This window comes from Nematolebias whitei, chromosome 15 (assembly GCF_014905685.2).
Source record: "Nematolebias whitei isolate Nwh7 chromosome 15, NemWhi1, whole genome shotgun sequence".
NCBI lineage: Eukaryota > Metazoa > Chordata > Actinopteri > Cyprinodontiformes > Rivulidae > Nematolebias > Nematolebias whitei.
Genome location: NC_056512.1, coordinates 31,644,955 through 31,665,755, shown reverse-complemented (window position 1 = coordinate 31,665,755; position 20,801 = coordinate 31,644,955). Strand labels below are relative to the sequence as shown.

At 39.4% G+C, this 20,801-nt stretch overlaps 2 protein-coding genes across 3 annotated transcripts in view; both read left to right on the top strand.

Moving 5' to 3' along the window:
• Positions 1-11,821, top strand: part of srl (sarcalumenin) — a 16,876-nt gene extending 5,055 nt beyond the window's left edge. The window contains exons 2-7 of one of the 2 annotated variants that reach the window (XM_037688379.1): positions 4,499-4,591; positions 5,393-5,488; positions 6,210-6,245; positions 8,543-8,659; positions 9,250-9,483; positions 9,569-11,821. In XM_037688379.1, the coding sequence (XP_037544307.1) occupies positions 4,499-4,591; positions 5,393-5,488; positions 6,210-6,245; positions 8,543-8,659; positions 9,250-9,483; positions 9,569-10,380 (1,388 nt within the window). In that variant the 3' untranslated portion in view covers positions 10,381-11,821. The remainder of the gene's footprint in view (positions 1-4,498; positions 4,592-5,392; positions 5,489-6,209; positions 6,246-8,542; positions 8,660-9,249; positions 9,484-9,568) is intronic. The other variant, XM_037688380.1, reaches the window with a different exon arrangement.
• Positions 11,822-18,178: 6,357 nt separating this feature from the next.
• LOC119420989 (adenylate cyclase type 9) overlaps positions 18,179-20,801 on the top strand; it is a 36,236-nt gene continuing 33,613 nt past the window's right edge. Inside the window, exon 1 of the mRNA XM_037688378.1 lies at positions 18,179-19,991. Coding sequence (XP_037544306.1) covers positions 18,179-19,991 — 1,813 coding nt within the window. The remainder of the gene's footprint in view (positions 19,992-20,801) is intronic.

Genomic DNA, 20,801 nt, shown 5'->3' with positions numbered 1-20,801 from the left:
TACAGTATATTATGCAGTGAACACATCCTTGTAAATTTAGAATAGAATAGAATTCTCTCTTTCGCCTTCTACAAAGACGGTCGCTCTTACCCTCTCTCCCTCCTGCTTTTTTGCTCTCTTGCCTGTCAACCTCAGAGCCTATCTTTACACATCTTCTGAATTGAAAATTATTACGGATTTGGTCAGCTGGTCCCTCAATGCAATTGATACATTTTTTTCCACCAGACAACTGGGTGCTAGAGAACCCTCATGCCCTGAATGGACACGTGCAGCTGGGTTTGTCATTGATTCCTGGGGTGATTGGAAGATGAGGTGCCTATCTATCTGTGCTGTCTGTGAAACATACAAGATGTGTATATTATTGGATTCATGATAACAGGGTTTCTGCTTTTTGGAATTGGTGGTTACCTAGGATACTGACAAATTAGGAAGACGTCGGCAGCAGTTTCGGCCACGGTAAAGCTGCCAGCCTTATGTGAAAGTTTAATTCATGCTTCGAGCGCTCAGACTCATATGCTTACTGAGCTCAACTGCAAGCTGGACATGATTTCTGCGAATCGTAGGCCACTTGTGGCTTCTGGAACTTGACAGCACGAAGGATTCAATTTTGGAGAATGCTAAATCGAACACGGACTGGGCGGAATATCCACTAATTCTGACAGTTTGGATTTGCCATTGAGTGTACCAGCAGAACTTTGAAGATGGACAGAAGACAGAGCCTGGCAGCCCAAACATTTGTTGTTTATCTGAATCATCTGAATCCAGCTTTATGTTGCAAGGTCCTTTTTTTCATCTTTTATACTGTTTCCTGGCCAGGAAATGGTGTGAGGCATGCTTTTTTTTGGCTTCCTCCACTCTCGTGTTCTCTTTTTCTCATCTGCCTGTATGTTGTATGTAACAGGTCTCTCTTGTAAATGAGTCTTTGAGGCTCAGTGGGAACTAACCTGTAAAGGTCTAATAATAATAATAGAATAGACTTGAAAGCTGCACTTGTCAATGGGCTTGCTGAAAAACAAGCCCATCCAGTTTACTTGGGGGAAATGACACCAAGTTTTAAAAGTGTCATCATTTCTCACCCATAGTCGCTCTGAATGCACACATCAGGCTCATCAGACAGAGCTAACTAACATGGCCCCTTTGCTAACATTAGTGCACTTGCATTATAAGAATTTGGAACAACAGCTCTTTTCACAAGTTTCAACAGTATACAAAGTAATTTAAAAATAAAAACAAAATATTTAGCTTACCGTGTCCAAAATATGGCGACTTACAGATTAAAAAAATGAATGTATTTATATATTACCCACATCCATTTTATATTTTGGCCTCTAACACTTGTGGTGTCTCCTGGTCTTGCACTGGGAATAACATCACACATTTATTTATAGCAAGTTGACTTGGTGAGAATCAGCTCTGTTGTGTTGTTCTATATGTGTCGCTGCTGCTTCTCTGCAAACGAATGACTTTATTTTAGTTAAAGCTGAAATCAAATGTCACTGTAGTTTTTTTTCACGATCTTTATCATTATTAATTATTATTGCTGTTGGATAATTTAATTATCCTATCATCAACTCATTACTCCAATAAGACACTCTGAGGATACGATAAGATCCATCCATCCATTTTCTTTACCCGTTTATTCCATTTTGGGTCACGGGGGTCGCTGGTGCCCATGTCCAGCAATCACTGTGCGAGGGGCGGGGTACACCCTGGATGGGTCGCAAGTCCATCACAGGGCCACATAGAGACAAACGAGACAAACAACCATTCACTCTCTCACTCACACCTAGGGACAATTTAGAGTTACCAATTAGCCTAACATGCATGTTTTTGGTCTGTGGGAGGAAACCGGAGTACCCGGAGAAAACCCACGCATGCACGGAGAGAACATGCAAACTCCACCCAGAAAGGCCCCTGGACCGGGGTTTGAACCAGGGACCTGCTCGCTGAGAGGCAGCAGCTCTACCAGTTGCGCCACCATGCTGCGGATACGATAAGATTTTCAACCCAATTTATTCCTTGCAAGGGGAGGCAGAGTTAACACACAGGCTTACACAGATGTTACATTGAAACTCCAGTTGCAAGTTCTGCCCACGGACAGTATAAAGAAGTGCCTTTTCATAATGCTTATCAGACAGAGAAGAGGTCAAGACAACCTCTGCTTTCCAGCTTAAAGGCCTTGGAGTTTATCAGGTGCTCCTGCAGGCTCCTCTCTGATCAGACAAACAATTCTACCTGGTTATACATTAATTTAACATTAGTGCATCCTTGACCTCTACCTAAATTCCCCTGACAACTGCATATCCTCAAATGCCTAATTTATATTTCTCTAGTCTGAAATACCATTAGCTATTTAACTGTCTGTATGTCAAGCAAACTGTATTTTTAAATGGATTTCTCTTTATTATTTTTATAAATGAGTACTGATGATTTAGTTGAATTTGAACATATATTCATCTTCTAAAGGCCTGCTTGGTTCTTGTCTGTAAACAAACATGCTGCCATCATTTTATGCATCATTAAATGCATCGTGGATGCATTTTGCCCAAAGCAATGTGCCATTTTGACTCAGGGCCAGAAATACTAAAAATCATTGTTACATGGCTGACTCCTGTTGGTGGTGTTAGGATTCCACAGCAGTGGTAGTGAGCGTTTATTATTAGGTGTAGCAAACAAAGTCATCGTTCAACTTAGATTTGTTGTGGTGGAAGTTCGATTATGTCGATCAGAGTTGTCTGTTTCAAGGAAGATTCAAATATTTATTGTACCTTTCATCAAGTTTCTCTTCAAATCTGCCTGTATCTCATAGAAATAGTAGAACCATAGAGCATTTGCTTGAAAGCTGGCATTTTGATAGACTTGTACATTTAAACATCAAACTTTTTTTAGCATGTAAATGATTCAATCTGATAATATTTTTGAGAACATAAGTTGCAGATTTATTTTAGGCTGTATACATATGTTTCCTGTGTAATAAATGGAGCATGTGTCTGCTTACATGAAGCACAGAAATAGTGTGTAAAACAACATTTAGATCATGGTGCATGTGTGGCGTAATGTATTTTACAGATGTGATTAAGGACACAGGGCACAAAAAAAGAGTAAACAAGTGAGACTTCCTTAAAGCTCTCATGTATAAATGCAATACAATACAACTTTATTAATAAAAGCTGTAGCAGGTTTTTTTTTTTCAGTGTTGTGTGGGAGGTGTTACTGCTCATTCTAAGGTGGACACACAAGGACAGACCTCACCACCCAAAAAGTTTGATTGGTGGGTAAATATAGCTGATAAAAGGCAGAGTATTGCACATCATTATTTTTATTACTGAAGGGAACACTCGACCCCAGCCTCTTTATGAAACTGGGGAAGTCCCAGTCTGTGTCAGACTTTTTTCTTTGCTGTGTATCATAAAGCCTCTGGACATGCCATGTCTTTGTATGTTTATTTTTAATATTTGCTTTCTAAATTAAGAACTGATTGTGCTGACAGCTGTGATCAAAGTAATCTGATAGGTTCAGAGGAGGACATGTCAAGTGAAGCAAATATGATCTCTCAGATTCTCTGCCTAAGTGAAATGTATTTTTTTAACTTGACAATGGACCCACCCAGTCAATTGTCATCTAAGAAACTGCTTTAAGAGCTTTAGTGAAATGGACTTATGAAAAATAATGTGTTTTTTGTTCTTAATTTCCAAAAGATCTTTAAAAAAAACCTCTTGATTTGTATCCAACAAAGTTCAGTCAGGTCACCTGAATGGTTTCTTTTTTGTTGTTGTTGTTGAGACATTTCGTCCTTCATCCAAAGGACTTCATCAATCTGAGGAGCCACCAAACAAACTGAGTCCCACAAGCAGCACACTCCCATAGTGGACCAACCAGTTTGCTGGTGATAGGATGGTTTTTGAGGGCTGCCCTCTCCCCTGCCGACTCCTCTCAGGCAGCCATAGCCAAAGTAGTTCCAAACATCAAAGTTCATGCTCAAAAATCCAGGTAAAAAAATCCAACAAAGTTCAGTCAGGTCATCTGGATGGTTTCTTTTTTCGTTGAGATGTTTCGTCCTTCATCCAAAGGACTTCATCTTATTATATTTACTATCTTATCACCAGCAAACTGGTTCGTCTACTATGAGAGTGTGCTGCTTGTGGGACACAGTTTGTTTGTGGCTCCTCAGATTGATGAAGTCCTTTGGATGAAGGATAAAACGTCTAAAAATAAAAAATAAAAAAAAACTCCAGAAGACCTGAATGAACTTTGATGGATTTTTTTACTTGGATTATTGAGCATGAACCTTGATGTCTTGGTTTGTATGTGTAAATATCTCAAATGAACTGCTATAGTTAGTACTGTATGCTGATAACCAACAGTAAAGGGTCGTGCAATCATTGTTATTTTCTATAAGCACTTTGTTGTAGTTATGCTGGCATGAAACAAATTAGAGATGCACAGTGATAGAATGAAGCAACTTTATTGATGCTTTGTTTTTTCACATTTATTTCAGAGGAGGAAGATTTCATCTCCACCCTGAGAGACAGATCTCACATCGATGAAACTCTGCGGCTTGCATCAGAGGAAAAAGCAGCAGATTTTGCAGGTGAGGAGGAAAAACGACTGAATCAATGCTGACTTTTTAAAGTTTGGCCTGTAATATGCATAAAATGTGAACCACCATAATTCAAATGGACACTTTCCCTTGATTTTCCCTTCAATTTACACTTATTGCTGTTAGGATGTGTATCAAACCAAAATATGCTCTGCTGACGAGTGATTTAAACCCATGCATTTTGTTCGACTGTGCAAGTTAATTGCAGTGTAACACTGATGCTTTTAATTTTCCTCGTAAAATGCTTAATAAAAATGTCTTCTATTCTGATACATAAAATGATTGATAACTGCAGTCAGAAATCTTTAACCACAGTTTCTGAAGTTTCACACCTACGGTTTATTAAGTACTGTAACAATAATTTCTAGGCAATAATCAGTATTATTTTTCCTTCCACAGTAAAGTACCATAAAACTACATGAAGCAGTGCATCAGTACTGAAAAACTAATAAATGTAAACCTGTTTCACTGTAAAACTATTATGCATATTATATTAGATATATGTACATATAAAACAAATGTAAACATTTACATTTATAAAATATTAAACTATTTTGTTGGTAAGTAAAATACCTAATTAGATTTTTGTAATATTTACGAAATCTCATTATATTTAGGCTGTGTTGTAATAAAAACAGAACAAATTCACCTGCTTTCAATGGAAAAATGGAATAATAGTGGGTTTTTTTTTTTAGATAGTTCTAATGAAATTTGTAACAATGCTGCTGATAATGATGCTTATGTAATCCTTAACATCTTGACCCTACTTTCTCTTCTCCTCTTTTTTTCCAGCTGCCATCCAGAAGCTGAGGAAGATCTACCACTCGTCCATCAAGCCGATGGAGCAGGCCTATAGGTACAACGAGCTGAGGCAGCACGAGATCTCAGGTATTACAGAGACTTCAGTCATATCCTATCAGTAATTTGCTTCAGTTGTGTACTTTTATGACTCTTTGGGTTCTTTTTTAAAACTTGTTTTTAAATATGCATAAACTTTTTAATGTCAACAGATCACAGTTATAAACTTTTGTTCTTTATTCATTCATGGAGTTCCCAAGCAGGTTCAGTTAAAGAGTAATAAATGTATAATGAAACAATAAATCATTTGCACATTCAGTTTATGAATTACACCTGTGCTCCCACAGGTGTTCTTGTTATTTTTTCTCCAGATGTTTTTTTTTTTATTATAGCACATCTTTTGAGTGGCTTTGTGTATTTAGATTTTAGTCATTGCAAAGTGCCAAAAATAACTTCTGCCGCCTTAGAATAAAATAAATTGTGCCCTCTTGTGGTTTTGCATGCAGATAAATGCTTTTCTATGATGTCTCTAAATGAACATTTACTTTTTGTACAAAAGAGTAAATTTCCAACTTTACCAGTCCACATTGCACCATCCATTTGTTGACAAGCATGTTTGACAAGTCGGTCAAATATGCCTCCAAGAAATCCAGCCATGATCTCCCACTCATTCATCGACACTCCCTCCTCGCTGCTTGTAGAAACCTTACTCCCTTACTGAGCTCTCATTCACCTCCTTCACCTCTCTGTACTCCACCCTTTCCTGTCCTCCCCTCATCCCCCCACCTCCACCCCTTCCCTCATCTAACAGCATACCCCGGACGAACCCTGGGGGACTCAGCCACAGGTGGGTGTAGGCAGGGTTTACCTGTGCATGGCACTGCCTGAAGTGCTAAGCCCCTTTTTCCCTGACATATTTGCTCTCTGTTGATCAAAATATTTCAAACATGCTTCACTTTGGATAACACCAGATAAAATGCAGTGGACTGGGTTGTCGTGAAAGTGATCCATGAGTGAAAGCTTCAGTCCACAGAAAGCTGTAATGCTAAAAACATATATAGTAATAAAAAGGGGAGGACAAAAATATATTTATGTGGCCAAACGTGAGTTTGCTAATGTTCATAGACATCCATAACATTTAAAACGAGCCTGATTGGTATTTTGTAATTATAGAGTTCAAACTATGGAGGGGGTTGCATGCCCAGCTTTGGCTTAATCTAAAGGCACACCTGTTTGAAGAGTGGATACTGGTGGATCAGGGTGGTTAGAATCCAGATGTTTTGAAGTACGGTTTGTGGAAAAGGTTATAAACAAATAGTATCTTACCTGTTGCAGATAGCTTTTTGAAAGTGTTCAGTGTGGTGAAACAGAGTTTAATTTTCATCTAGAAAGCACAAAGTCCAGCAGGACTTATTATTCTTGTGTTAAAACGCTCCGGTCCTAAATGTTTCATTGTGATTTGTGCATATGTTGTTTTACAAACATTTACACCAACTTCACGTGTGCATTGCACAGTTATTTATAAAGGATGTGGTTATTTACAAGCACAAACAGCAGCAACTAGCTGGAGCATTTGTTGTGTAGCCCAGGGAATTTGCAACATGAATATCATAATGTTGTTGCTGGGATAACCATGTAAGGCTAAACTGACTGCAGTGTAACATTTTAATAAGTATTATTAGCATGAACCACAAATACATTTTTGAGAGTTGAGTTGTTTAAAGAGGCAGCATCTTGGTCTTGGCCCCACTTGGACCAGCTTGTCAGTCCAATTCATGTAACATGTAAGATATTATTATTTTATTAAATTTCTACAGAACCCACTTCAAAAGATCTAACCTATCCTCTTTGTTTTCTTTTTGTTAGTTCTGAAAGTTATTGGCTTCAGAAGGAGAAGTTTTTATTCTTCAAATGTGTTTTTGTCTTTCTAATTTACATTATATTTTCTCATAATCACCTGTTGAATTAATTTGAATTTAAAACAAACCACGATGAACAACCACCCCTAAACCATGTTCACTCAACACACATGGCAGCTTGCTTTGATGTTTTTGCTTTAAAGTGTCTTTTCCAGAGTGACCCATCAGAGATTATGTGAAATATGACTGCATGTTTTTAACTTTATGCTGCTAGCAACTGAAACTTATAATATTTCTTTTTAATTAGACTTTATATTATTTTATTACTTATTTTCTTTTCTGTCAAAATAAAAAAAAGTATATGCAGCCCTACTTTGGAAGCTACAATCCTGTTCAGATTTGTTCTCAGGCGTCCATTTTAGTTTATGTAAAACCCCAATTTTCAAGAAGTTGGGGTGCTGTGATAAAAATCACCATAAAGTGAATATGATGTTTAATAACTTCCTTCAGCCTTGTCATGTCCCATATTTGTGTAAGACTTTCCCATTCACTTTGAATTAATATATTAATTTTAAGTTTTGTTCCTTGGGTTTAACATTCACATTTTCTAAAACTATATTTACCTGTTGATTTAGTTTAGTATAGAAAGTTTTTCATTGTATCTCGTCCATTTAATTATAAAAGGCAGCAGCGTTTTGAATCTTATACTCCATTTATGTTGTGCTGTTTTAAATGAAATGTGAGGTTTTATTAACAACTTAATCAAAAACAAAGTTTTACAAGTGTCCCTTAGCCCACGCTGATATTTAGCTATTTTTGAATGCAGTGCTGCCTAAGAGGTTGAAGACCTTGACTAATGTTAGTTTTTAATTACCTTGGTTTACAAAGGTCTCTATGTACAGCATAATCTGCTTGATAGTGGAATTTTCAAATGTTTTGCAACTTGATGAAATGTGAACTAACAGAGCCACACTGTCTTTCACAGTTATACACATCTATCTTTGCCAACACTATTATTGTTGTTATTGTTGCTGGCAATGTTTTTAACATATTTACATGAGCATATATACATATATATATATTTTACCCAACTAAATTGTTTTTAGGTTATGGACTGATTATTGCCTCCTGTTTCCGGTCAAATTTTGCACAGCATCCTGACTTTTTATATACACTGTTTAAAAGTTTATTGGGAAAAAGACAGGTACATTTAGGATAGGTTTCTAAAAATGTTGTATTGCTATTTATATTTATATTTAGTCCGTTGTATTAATTTTCTCAACAGATGGTGAGATTACTTCCAAGCCCATGGTGCTGTTCCTTGGACCCTGGAGTGTAGGAAAGTCCTCCATGATCAATTACCTCCTGGGTTTAAATGACAGCCCCTATCAGCTCTACACAGGTACATATTATACAACCGTTCATCTATTTCTTCATCCACTTTTTCCTTTTCAAGCCACGGGGGAACTGGTGCCTATCTCCAACAGGTGGCCTGAACAGGTCACAAGTCCAGAGCAGGACCAGACAAATGAGACAAATGAGACAATCATATGCTCACTCACACCTAGGGGCAATTTGGAGTTACCAGTTAACCTAACATGAATGTTTTTGGTTAATGGGAAGAAAGTGGAGTAGAAAAAACGTATGCATGTACATACTTGCAGATTTTTATATACAACCATGTTTTTTAAATTACCTCTATATTGTGTTAAATGCCTAAAACATCTGAAAGAGGCAATTATCCTGAATTAAATCTGAACTGGATCTGAAAGGGATGGAAAGCCAGGTGTTTTATCTAAATATAATGTGAACACACATCAGGGTGTAACTGCAAGAATTTCATTATGATTAATAAAGTAGGAAAAAAACACAAAGATTGAAACCGTAGTCTTTTGTGAAATTGACTTTCCATTTTCAATGGATGTTCACATCTTTACGTCCTCTCTAAAATGTTCTGGCTAATGTCTCTTCCTCTTTGACTCTGCTCTACAGGAGCTGAGCCCACTACCTCTGAGTTTACAGTTATTATGCACGGGGAGAAAATCCGCTCTGTTGAGGGTATTGTTATGGCAGCAGACAGCTCTCGCTCCTTCTCTCCTCTGGAAAAGTTTGGCCAGAACTTCCTTGAAAAGCTGATTGGTATCGAGATGCCTCACAAACTGCTGGAGCGGGTGACGTTTGTGGACACCCCTGGAATTATCGAGAACCGAAAGCAGCAGGAGAGAGGTGAAGAAGAGAGATTCAGTTTATGTCCCTATCAGAAAGTACAACTCAGCATGTTTTAGTAACAATTTGTTTTGTTGCTTTTCAGGTTACCCTTTTAATGATGTTTGCCAGTGGTTCATAGACCGTGCAGATCTAATCTTTGTGGTGTTTGACCCCACCAAGCTGGACGTCGGCTTGGAGCTGGAGATGCTTTTCCGCCAGCTGAAAGGTCGAGAGTCCCAGATCCGCATCATCCTTAACAAGGCTGACAACTTGGCCACCCAGGACTTAATGAGAGTCTATGGAGCACTCTTCTGGAGCTTAGCTCCCCTCATTAATGTCACTGAACCTCCCAGAGTTTACGTCAGCTCCTTCTGGCCCTATGACTACGCACCTGACACCAGTCGCGAGCTCTTCAAGCGTGAGGAAATCTCCCTTCTGGAAGACCTCAACCAAGTGATTGAGAATCGTATGGAGAACAAGATTGCTTTCATCCGCCAACATGCCATTCGTGTACGTATCCATGGCCTGCTGGTGGACCGCTATGTCCAGACCTTTAAAGAAAAGATGAGCTTCTTCAGTGACCCTGAGCTAGTCTTCCAGGAGATTGTGGATGACCCTGACAAGTTCTATATTTTTAAATCAATCCTGGCCAAGACCAACGTCAGCAAGTTTGACTTACCCAACCGAGATGCTTACCGCGACTTCTTCGGCATCAACCCGATCGCCAACTTCAAGCCTCTGTCAGCACAGTGCTCTTACATTGGAGGATGCCTGTTAGAAAAGATTGAGAAGGCAATAACCAATGAGCTGCCCGCTCTTCTGAGCAGCATCAACTCTGGCAAGCAGCCTGGCCTGTCATCCTGCGAGGCAACCGGCTGTGGTGAGAAGCCAAAGAATCGTTACAGAAAGAACTGAGGAATGTAAAATAACTCAAGAAGAGAAAGAAAGGAGACAGAGAAAGTAAGAGAAAGGGTCAATCCTGATTTTTGTCGGGACATTGGTATAGTTAGGGAGACAGAACACAGAAAAGTATGAGTATTTTTATTATTAATAATATTATTTTCTCTGGAGAACGAGGGAAAGATGCATTTGGGGACTTTGAGAATGATCCAGTTAGTGTTTGAATAAGGCAGCTTAAGGACAAAAAGTGCTGAACACACCACTGTTCACAGAGTTTTGACAGAATACACACCCTCCTCTCCTTGCACAATCACACTGGACTGTCTCAAACTGTGAGCTTGGGGAACCACTGATGTGAAGAAAACTAGAAACAGCAATGAATCATTAAGAGCAACCATGAGACTGAAAACAAGACAAATACCAACTCCGCTGTATGTGAACAAAACAAGAAGAATGGAGACAGAAATTCATTGCAGCAGGTCAATTCCAAAAGCTTCAGAAGTTGTTTTTGAAGTAGTCATTTTGTGGGTGCTATAAAAAGTTTTTACATTTGGCTGATCATTCAAATCTTTTGCTTTTGAGATGGACTTTCTTTGCATGTTAGATAGCACATTTTGTTTATAGTCGCATGAGTTTTCCTTCTTTCATAAACAAACAAAAAAAAAGAATCTCACAGTGCTTTTAATCACATGAACCAATCCTGCAAGCATCAAATAAGGCCTGTTTTCTTTCGTTGCGTTTGAACGTTCATTAGTTCTGGTTGTTGACAACCTGTGAAATAAGCAGAGGTCAGGGTTCAAGGATAAGAGTCTTCAAAGCAGAAAGGACTTGTTCAATCTGCCTCACTTCTTAACTGTTCTTCCTGTTTGTTTGAGTCTAGAAATGTGCCACTGTTCGGTAGAAATTCAGTACTGTGTTAGTTTATTTTGTTTCTTTCAGTAATAAGCTGCCCTGCATGTCTCTTTTCAGTGACCATAAAAAACTTAATGAATGAAGTGCTTGAGTTACAGCTGTCTTTTTATATTCCCTCTGCCATTTCTTTCATGAGTTAAAAGTTTATTTTTATTTTATTTTTTGTGTAATCTTACAAATGATTGTTAAACTGTGTAAACTATAAAGTCCAATTTTGAACCATCACTGTAAGAAAGTAGGGGTGGATGACTGTCAGTGCGGATTGGAGGGCTCGTGAATTGACCCCTGACCTCTACAAAAACATGAAATCTCGCAAGTTTGCTCTCATGTTTTGTAGAAAGTTATACTTGCAAAGCTGCAAATGCTCATGTTGCATAACTCTGAAGGATTTCCCTAATAAACCTGCTCGAAATACGTTGACTTGGTATTTTTTGGTCATACACAGCTTTTAGAAATTTTGTCAGAATCTGCTGAACAGTTTGAGGAGAGTCTAGCATTTTTTTGTTTAAATATCTCTTTATTTGTCTCCATGTAAAAATGTTCTGTTAAATAAAACTCACATTAGTGAAAGGATACTATTAGTTTCAGATGTGAACAACTTACATTTTCTGATAAAGCCAGACTGGTCTTTTTTTCTGGATTTTTCCTAAGCTGTGTTAAAAAACGCTGAGTGGTTTTGTTGTTTCTTTTTAATTAGAGAGTGAAGCAAATAAAAACTTTCAAAAGATTCTATTTTATTAAATGCAACGTTATAAAATCACAACAGGTTGGTAAGGCTGAGATAAACACAATGTTATCTGTCTCACTGACTCTTTGAGTTCTTTCTTTTTTTTATTTGCTGAGACATGAAGCAGATAAATAAACATTTTATTCTGTTAAAGGTGAGTTTTCCATGGGGTTTGTCTGTTTTTGCTGCAGCTCTATATCATAACCACTAGAGGAGGATGCACCATAAAGTAAAAAATAATGTCAGTTTCAGCATGGCAGAAATTTGAAGTTTATGTAAGGTTGTAGGATAATAGTCATGTTTTCAAATAATAAAATAGACCACTTCACTTCATTCACCTTTTAGACACTAAATGGATGCATGTCCACCTAAATTTATTGCTGATTCACCTTTGTCTTCAGCATTTACAGTACCCTATCTGTACAGGTTTTGAATATTTCATGAAAAAGAATAAAGACTTCTGATAAAGGCCTATCGAGTCAGATAAATTTTGCAGTTATTTTGACAGAAAAGAGCATAAAGATGAAAAGAGATATGTTTTCTCACAAGTCTACATTCCTTTAGCCTACAGCCCATATTCCGGCGTTTCATTTCTTTCTCTCACTCTTTGTAAACCAATGTTAGAAAAGTTGCTTTGGTTTGGAAAGCATGATTCTCTTTCTCTCTCTACACCTGCAATGCACCAACACCTTAGTGACTGAAAGTCGTGAGGAGTGTGTGTGTGTGTGTATTTGTTACCTTGTAAGGCCCATTTTTCCATCACATACTACACTGTGAGGACCAACTGCTCCTTATGGGGCCCATAGTCTGGGTCCCATAAGAAGAAATGCTGTTGGTGATTTAGGGTTAGGTATGTGCTGGTAATAGTTAGGTTTAGGGTAAGGGTTAGGCTATAGAAATGAATGAAAAATGAATGGAAGCCAATGCAAAGACCCTGTAAAGATAGCAGACATCATTAATAACTGTAATTCAGCTGATTTTATAATTAGTAAGCGAAAATGTGGTGTGTTGGTAACTGAGGGTCATCCCTAACCTATACTCTGAGCACAAACTGTGCAAAATCTGTTTTAAAATGGTATCATTAACTTTTGGAGTCAACCCTCTTTGTTAGCAAAAGTTATCATGAACCACATGATGAATTTTAATGAAACATTCAAGAAATAATTATAGGATGTGCATCTACAAAAGAAGAAGAAGAATATTGGGAAGAATATTGTCATTCAGGGGCTGTGGTAGCTTGCTCGGTGCAGCTGAAAAATCTTGCATTTTATTCCCATTGTGGAGTTTTGAAGCTTGTTACTGTGGCTCCAAAGCAGTCATCCACCTTCTAAGGGAAGTCAAGCAGGCCATTATCAGACTGCCAAAACAAAACCAGTCCATGAGAGCAAATGCAAAAATAAATAAATAAATAAATTGATCAGATTGCTTTGTTTTTAAACATATTGGTGAAAAGCGCATGGAGATCACAGGATCATATGGCACTGGTTGAAGGACAATTCATGAAATCCTTTCAGGTGAATAACTTGTTTGGCTTCATAGAAAGATGGAATCTGTTAAGAAGACCATGGAAGAACATGTTAGCCTTAAAAACTTTAAAATCAAAGCTATACTGGACTAGCATGATTGGAAAGACAAAACTAAGGTCACTGTGCCATTAAGACATGAGATACTGCGATATAGATAAACCAAGTTTCCAGTGGCACCACATCAATACTGTTTATTGATTAACTGAGAAAAGACAGATGACGCTAAATACAGTAATATGTTCAGATTTAGTTAAATTAGTCACTGTTGAAAGTGTGGGACTTTACAGCATAGCTGACCAGAAGACATGACTGAAAACAACCTGGGGGGAAAAGAAGGAAGGAAGTCTATCTGACTGAGCTAAAAAATAAAAATAACTTCTGAAGCTCAGATACAAATAAGCATAGTCCTTCTAAAAATGTTTTAGGGAAATAAATACTCGAATTTTAAACAAAAAGATTGAATAAATGTTTCAAAGGTTTCCCTTTTCACAGCTTTTTAATGTAATTTTATATCAGTAAAGACTTGTAATATTAACTTCCACTGTGTAAATCAAATTTTCAAATCCCTTTTCTTATTTTTCATGCTGGAGGAGAACTGGGTTCCCACAGCAAACCCTTAAACTGAACTGTGAAACAACAGAGGTTCTGATTAGTATTCATTCCAGGCAGCTGAATACAGCACAGAGCAATAAAGCTGGGGAGTTGTTGTCTTTTACCCAAACTGCACATCTGTTTCAGTGTTCTTCCTCTGTTTTGTTCAGTCTCATACCATATATAGTTTCAAAATGATCTTGCAACATTGCAGGACTTCAGTCATCTTAGGGCTAAAAACTTGCGTCATTGTATGACACAGCTGTTTTCTTGTCGTTGAAGCCTCGAGCTTTTGTTTTTCCACCAGGTGTGCGTGCATGTTCACCCTTTCTGCCCCCTCCCCTCTCGCGCTCAGTCTTTCTTCTCCATCCCTTGGGTCGCAAAGCACAGACAGCAGCGTCAAGTTAGCGGTCATCAGCAAAACGGAAGTAAAATATTTTCAAAACAAATGTCAAAAATAAGTGTTTATAAGCAAACAAACAGATCTAGAGGGGATTAACCGGCTCTACCAGTAGGGGGAAAATAAATAAATAAAAATTCGTACCGGAAGTGCTACAGCTAGCTATTCAAAAAGCGTTCAATACAAAAAAACACAGCTAGCTATTGCTTTTGCCATTTGTACTAGTTGAACAACCATAAAAGTCAATGTCACTTGTTGTGTAATACAAAACTGAGTGTTTTTTATGAACTGCTGTGAAACTTTTGAGATTGAAGTAGTTTTAAGAGCACAAGAAGAGGTTTTGTTCTGGGCCTTGCTTAGATTAGCATTAACTAATCAATCAGAATTAAACTTAGTGGCTATTTGAAATATTCACTCATTCACTCACTCATTACATTGTGGTAGTCTGATCCTCAGATAAATAGTGGTAAATTATTATATTTATGAATGTTTTTGCAAACTTGTTACGTTTATATATGAATGTTTCTGTTCAGTGCCCTGAGATGACTTCTGTTGTAACTTGGTGCTATATAAATAAACTGAATTGAATTGAATTTGTTATTATATAGTAGACTCTAGTTTAGGGGATAGGGGACAAGGCTATTTTGTGTGTATTTTGAACACCTCCTTGAACACGGAGTATTTTATAATTATGTGCTGGTCAGGGTGATCTACTGAAATGCACATCGACATCTGAAATAATGGACAACAGACTGTAATTCTGCTGGTTTTGACTAAGAAAATGTAATTAATCTCTATAATACCAACATAAAATTCATTGACAAACATCTGTACACTTTGTGTTTACACAAGTATGGACTGTAACTTTATTCAGTTACAACCTTCTATATACAAGAATTGTGTATTATTGCCTACACAATATTTTGTAACCATTTTTAGATTTTTTGTGTGCATGTATAAATTAATTAAAATTAGCTGTGTGGCATAACAGTGGAATATGGCTTGCTTTATTTTGTGAGTTACAACATGTGATGTACTTGGGCAAGACTCATCAGAGGAGGCAAAGACACTAATCAGAGACAGGTGTGCTCAGTCAAGGAGCAGCACACTGGATAAAGGACTCTCAAACAAATGGAGGGCCTTTCAGTGGTTGTGGCAGCACCCTTTTGGAGGGAGGGTGTCGTTAGTCATTTAGGGCTGCCGGTGACAAAGACAGTCAGAAAGGTGTTTAGGTGTTCAGGAGGGGAGGCTGAGTGCCTCCTTTGGACAGTCAGGGCTGAACTTTAGCTGGGTGCAGTCACCATCTTGGTTTCCTGCTTCTATTCCTGTTGGCTGCTCTGATCTGGTGTGGAGCCAGTCCAGCAGGTCTGATCGTCGTCCAGCTAAGTCAATCCAGGGGTTTTGGACGACATCACAAGCTTAGACCCTGGGGAGGGGTCTCACCACTAGGTGAGCTGTGTGAACTCATTTAATCTTTATTCGAGGCCTTTATTTGTTAGCTTGGGGTGAGGTTCAGGTGGAAGGGTGGGTTTTAAAGGAGTATTAGAGGCATAAATAAAGTCTTTATTTTCATAACCTCCTGGTGTGTGTGGTGATTGTTTGACGGTTCTGACATTCTAGGCAAGATTTTCTGCCTATGTGACCCACAAATTTATTACAATAGCGTCAACAGTTTTTATATTTAAAATCAATGTTTTAAATATAATTTCAGATCACATTTTTCTAGCATATTTCCAACCACTACATTTACTGTATCAAGTGACAAGTTTCTAGCGCACAAGCTGTATAGTTGATGACAACTTTCAGTTAAAATTTTTTGAAAACCATTACATTTCATTTTAATATAAAGGGCACTCTATGGCAAATAAGAGGACAAAACTCATTATTTCAAACTCAGCTGACCTCGTTCAAAGCGTAATCTACAACAGGTAAGATATTATTAGTTCACATTCTTTCCAACGCTCCACGTTTCGAAGCATCTTTTTAAGATCATGTTTGTAAATATTATAACCGCCTATAAAAACACCACACTGAGCTTTTATTGTTAAAGGACAAAGCGGAAGTGGTCCTTTTTAATTGTGTTGTGATTTCCCCCCTCTCCTTTTCTCTCTCTCTCTCAGACACTCACTCCTCGCGGCTGGACGGCTGTCAGCGCGCGCAGAAGATGGTGGCGGCTGCAGCCGCAGTGTTTTGCGCACCGCCGCAGAAATGCGCGCAGAGCGTTTCAGTTGCCCCGTCGTGCAGAAAATGGCCAAATAACCCGGAGAGAAGACATTCGTGTTATTTTACTGGGAATACAAAGGCGGGACTTTGGAGCAGCCCTGATACCAAATAATTCTGGGATTAAAGTGTTTTTATTCGGATGTGTGACGGCAGCCATTCGACCAGAGCTCTATAAATTAAAGTGGATGGATGAAAGCGGCGCTGAGCTTCAACCTGTGGAACTGAGGTGTGAATGTGGAGGGGGGGCGTGGAGAGGAGGTGGAGACCTTTTAGTTTAGCCCGACTCCTCACTGGGGAGTGTGTTTGCAGGAGGTGACCCAGCGACAGCGAGAAACTTTATTGGGGAGAAAAACGCTTCTTGTCTGCGGGAGGTTACATTTTCTGCGCAGCTGTCACTCAGGAACGTCCACGGTGAGATTTTCTGGATGTTTTTTCTGGGGCACAGTCTCCACGATGATTTGGTGACATGTGATCAAAACAGAATTAAATTCAACGCTGGACTTCAAGTGCTTTTGTGTATATCCTCGGGGAGCAATGAATCCAAATTTTCCACAAGGTATCCATCTCCTGTAGACTTGCTTGCTCAAAAAAATCTCCTCTGGGTAGGGGATACCCGGCGCTGGTGGGGGGCACCGGAGTGGAAAATCAAGAAAGGACGGGGCTCGGTCCGTGAAAACAGTTGCCATTAGGCCCAGAAGCAGCACGAGGCTGTTTTTAAAACCCTCTGCGCTCATGTTTCTCTTCCCTGATCTTTTTTGAGCCACACAAGTGACAGAAACTCTGCTGCAGTCTTGCTTTGCATGAAGGTTTACCAAATAAACAAACATGGTCTTATTAAGAAAGTATTTTTGAACATGCTCATTGGAAATGAGAAAAAAGCTTAAGGAATTAAGTGGACTGGACATTAAAGTATTAATTTTATTGCCTTGTTGAGCTCTCCAAATTTAAGAGGATTCTCATACTAAGAATTACAACTTCAGGCATCCTCTAAGCCCATATTGATTATCAGTTGATTTTCCTTTTTATTCACAGTATTTTCTCAGTTTTCCTAAATATTTTTCAATGAGTGAAGCAAAGTGTGGGCTGCTGAGTCGACTTGGATTGGATTAGAACAAGCAGCAAGTGGACCTTGCAGTCAGAAGTGTGTCAAAACAAGGGAATGTAAAGAAATGCAGAGACTGACGTCAAGAGAGGCAGTAATGAAGTAGTCTGAAATTTTACTCTGCTGGTCAAATTACAGCCAAAGGACTGCAAACTGAATGGACTCTTTCTGAAAACTGCTCTGTTGGTGTTTTCGTTTTAGCTTGCTCTGGCAGGTATAAAAGCACCTTGTATTGTGGCAACATACACTGCCTTACCTTTTTGTCTACATTTTTTTCGCAAGTCACTGTGTCTTCTTGGTTATTGATTTCCCCATAGAGCGAAAAAGACAGCATGGCATCTCCACAACATCAGCAGCTGCTGCCTCACAACACAGAAGTGAGCTGTGACTCAAGTGGAGATGGAGGCGTCTCTGTGAGAATTGGCAGCAGTGTCAAACACAAGCATGTTGGCGGGCCGCTGGGTTCAATCGGGGGAGGCTTCATAGGAGCAACCAAGCACTGCAAGTACAGCATTTCTTCTAGCTGTAGCTCTGGGGAGTCTGGAGTGAGGAGGCCAGCGGTCAAGAGTTTCCGTAGTCACACGAGGATGCCTCAGCTTTTTGAGAGATCAGCAGGTCATTTTTGGGACCCGAAGTTTGATTCTTCGATCCTGGAGGACGCCTGTCGAGAACGGTGTTTCCCCCAGACCAAGCGTCGATTCCGTTATGTGCTTTTTTTTCTGGTGGCTGCCAGCTTCCTCTGGGGGTTGTATTTTGCTGCCAATTCATCTCGTTGTGACATGCTTGTTTTTCTGCTCCCCACTGCTTCCTTCCTTCTCTTCTGCCTTCTTCTCTTCCTCTTAACTTTTACCCAGCTGTATTCTCGCTGCTACAATCAAGCATCTCTGCTGCTTGTCCTTGTAACCTTTATCATGACTCTGGCCCCCCAAATCCAGACCTTAGGCTTCAGGGAGGTAGACAGCCCTACACTTTCACCTGAACTGGAAGACTTGAGTGGCATAAGGTTCATGCACAACCAGTCCTTTGATAAGTTTGTGGAAGGTAACAGCAGGTCCCCTTGTCTTTCTTCTGTAGGCACCTTCTCCCTCTGTATTGAGGTGCTTCTCCTGTTGTACAGTGTCCTCCACTTTCATCTCTATGCCTCTGTACTACTGGGGTTTATTTACTCTGTCTTGTTTGAAAGTTTGGGCTGGTTGCAGCTGACCCAGGCAGAGGAGAATTGGAGTTTAGTCTCTCCGGCAGACTGGGACACACTCATTTGGTTGGGCCCAGCCAAGGCCTTGCTCCATCTCTGTGCTCATGCTATTGGCATCCACCTGTTCATCATGTCTGAAGTGCGTTCACGTAGCACCTTTCTTAAGGTTGGACAAGCAATCATGCATGGCAAAGATCTTGAGGTAGAGAAAGCCCTGAAGGAGCGAATGATTCACTCCGTTATGCCCAGAATTGTAGCAGATGAGCTGATGAAGCAGGGCGATGAGGAGATTGGTGATAACTCTGTTAAACGTTACTCCACCAGCGGTGCAGCTGCTGTCATCTCCAGCCCAAAAAACAACAAACGCAAGAAAACTTCCATCCCTCGTGGCCAGATCATCTTCAGGCCTTTCAACATGAAACGAATGGAGCCTGTCAGCATCCTTTTTGCAGATATTGTGGGCTTCACCAAAATGTCTGCCAACAAATCCGCTCATGCTTTAGTTGGACTTCTAAATGACTTGTTTGGACGTTTTGATCGACTTTGTGAACTCACAGGCTGTGAAAAAATCAGCACACTTGGAGACTGCTACTATTGTGTGGCTGGTTGTCCAGAACCCAGACCGGATCATGCCTATTGTTGTGTAGAAATGGGTCTGGGGATGATTCAAGCCATTGAGCAGTTCTGTCAAGAGAAGAGGGAGACGGTGAACATGAGGGTGGGCGTTCACACTGGGACCGTACTATGTGGTATTCTGGGCATGAAACGCTTTAAGTTTGATGTCTGGTCGAATGATGTCAACCTCGCCAATCTGATGGAGCAGCTGGGTGTGGCTGGAAAAGTCCACCTTTCACAAGCCACGTTCAACTTTCTGGATGATCGATATCAGCATGAAGATGGACAGGTCAACGAGAGGATAGGACCGAGTGTGGTGGCAGACCAGCTCAAAGGTAAGCATATATGATGCTGTGCTTTAATATATCTTATCGTACAGGCCATTTTATTTAATTATGACATTTTATCATTTAAAGTTCTTTACTTGGTAGTAAATGACAGTTATGTTTACACCCTATCATGATAATGTCCCTCGTGGTCATACAAATGTTAGATTTTATTTTATTCCTTCATTTATTCTGCAATACTGATCTCGCATCTTTTTTAAAAGTCTACTGCCAAGCAGTTAGTTGGCAATTTGCATTTGTCAAGGTCAACACATGCGTCATGATACTTGTCACTGATGTGCTTGCTGCAGTTTATCAATTCTATCTTTGGTCTTTGGACTGTCTGCCTGCATCACATTCAGGCGCCATCTTCTTTCCCATCTCTCCCTTCTCTCAGCTCACTCTTTGTTCTCTCACTCAATTACATTCCCTTTCATACATCCCTAGTGCATCTCTGTTCTTTTAACCTCGCCTCAAACCCCAAGGATCACTTTATAGCTACCGGTGTATGCAATGGTCACCTTATTTTGACAGAAATTGCTCTTCCAGCTTCATCTTCGCCTTCTTGACATTGTCTCTAAACTGCTTCACTGCAGGCTTTATTTTATACATTTATGCAAATCACCTCAGTGTGACTAACTGTGAGCTTAATAACTCTTTTCATCATTCAAAGCTGGCTGATCCATTTTTGCTCATTGTAAGTGATGTGGCAGTGCCTGACTAAAGGTATTTCAGATGGCTTTCGTTTGCCCTTTTAAATTAGCATTCAAGATTATTTTCACATTTCTGTGCTGCCTGGAGGCTGCACGATAAATTCTG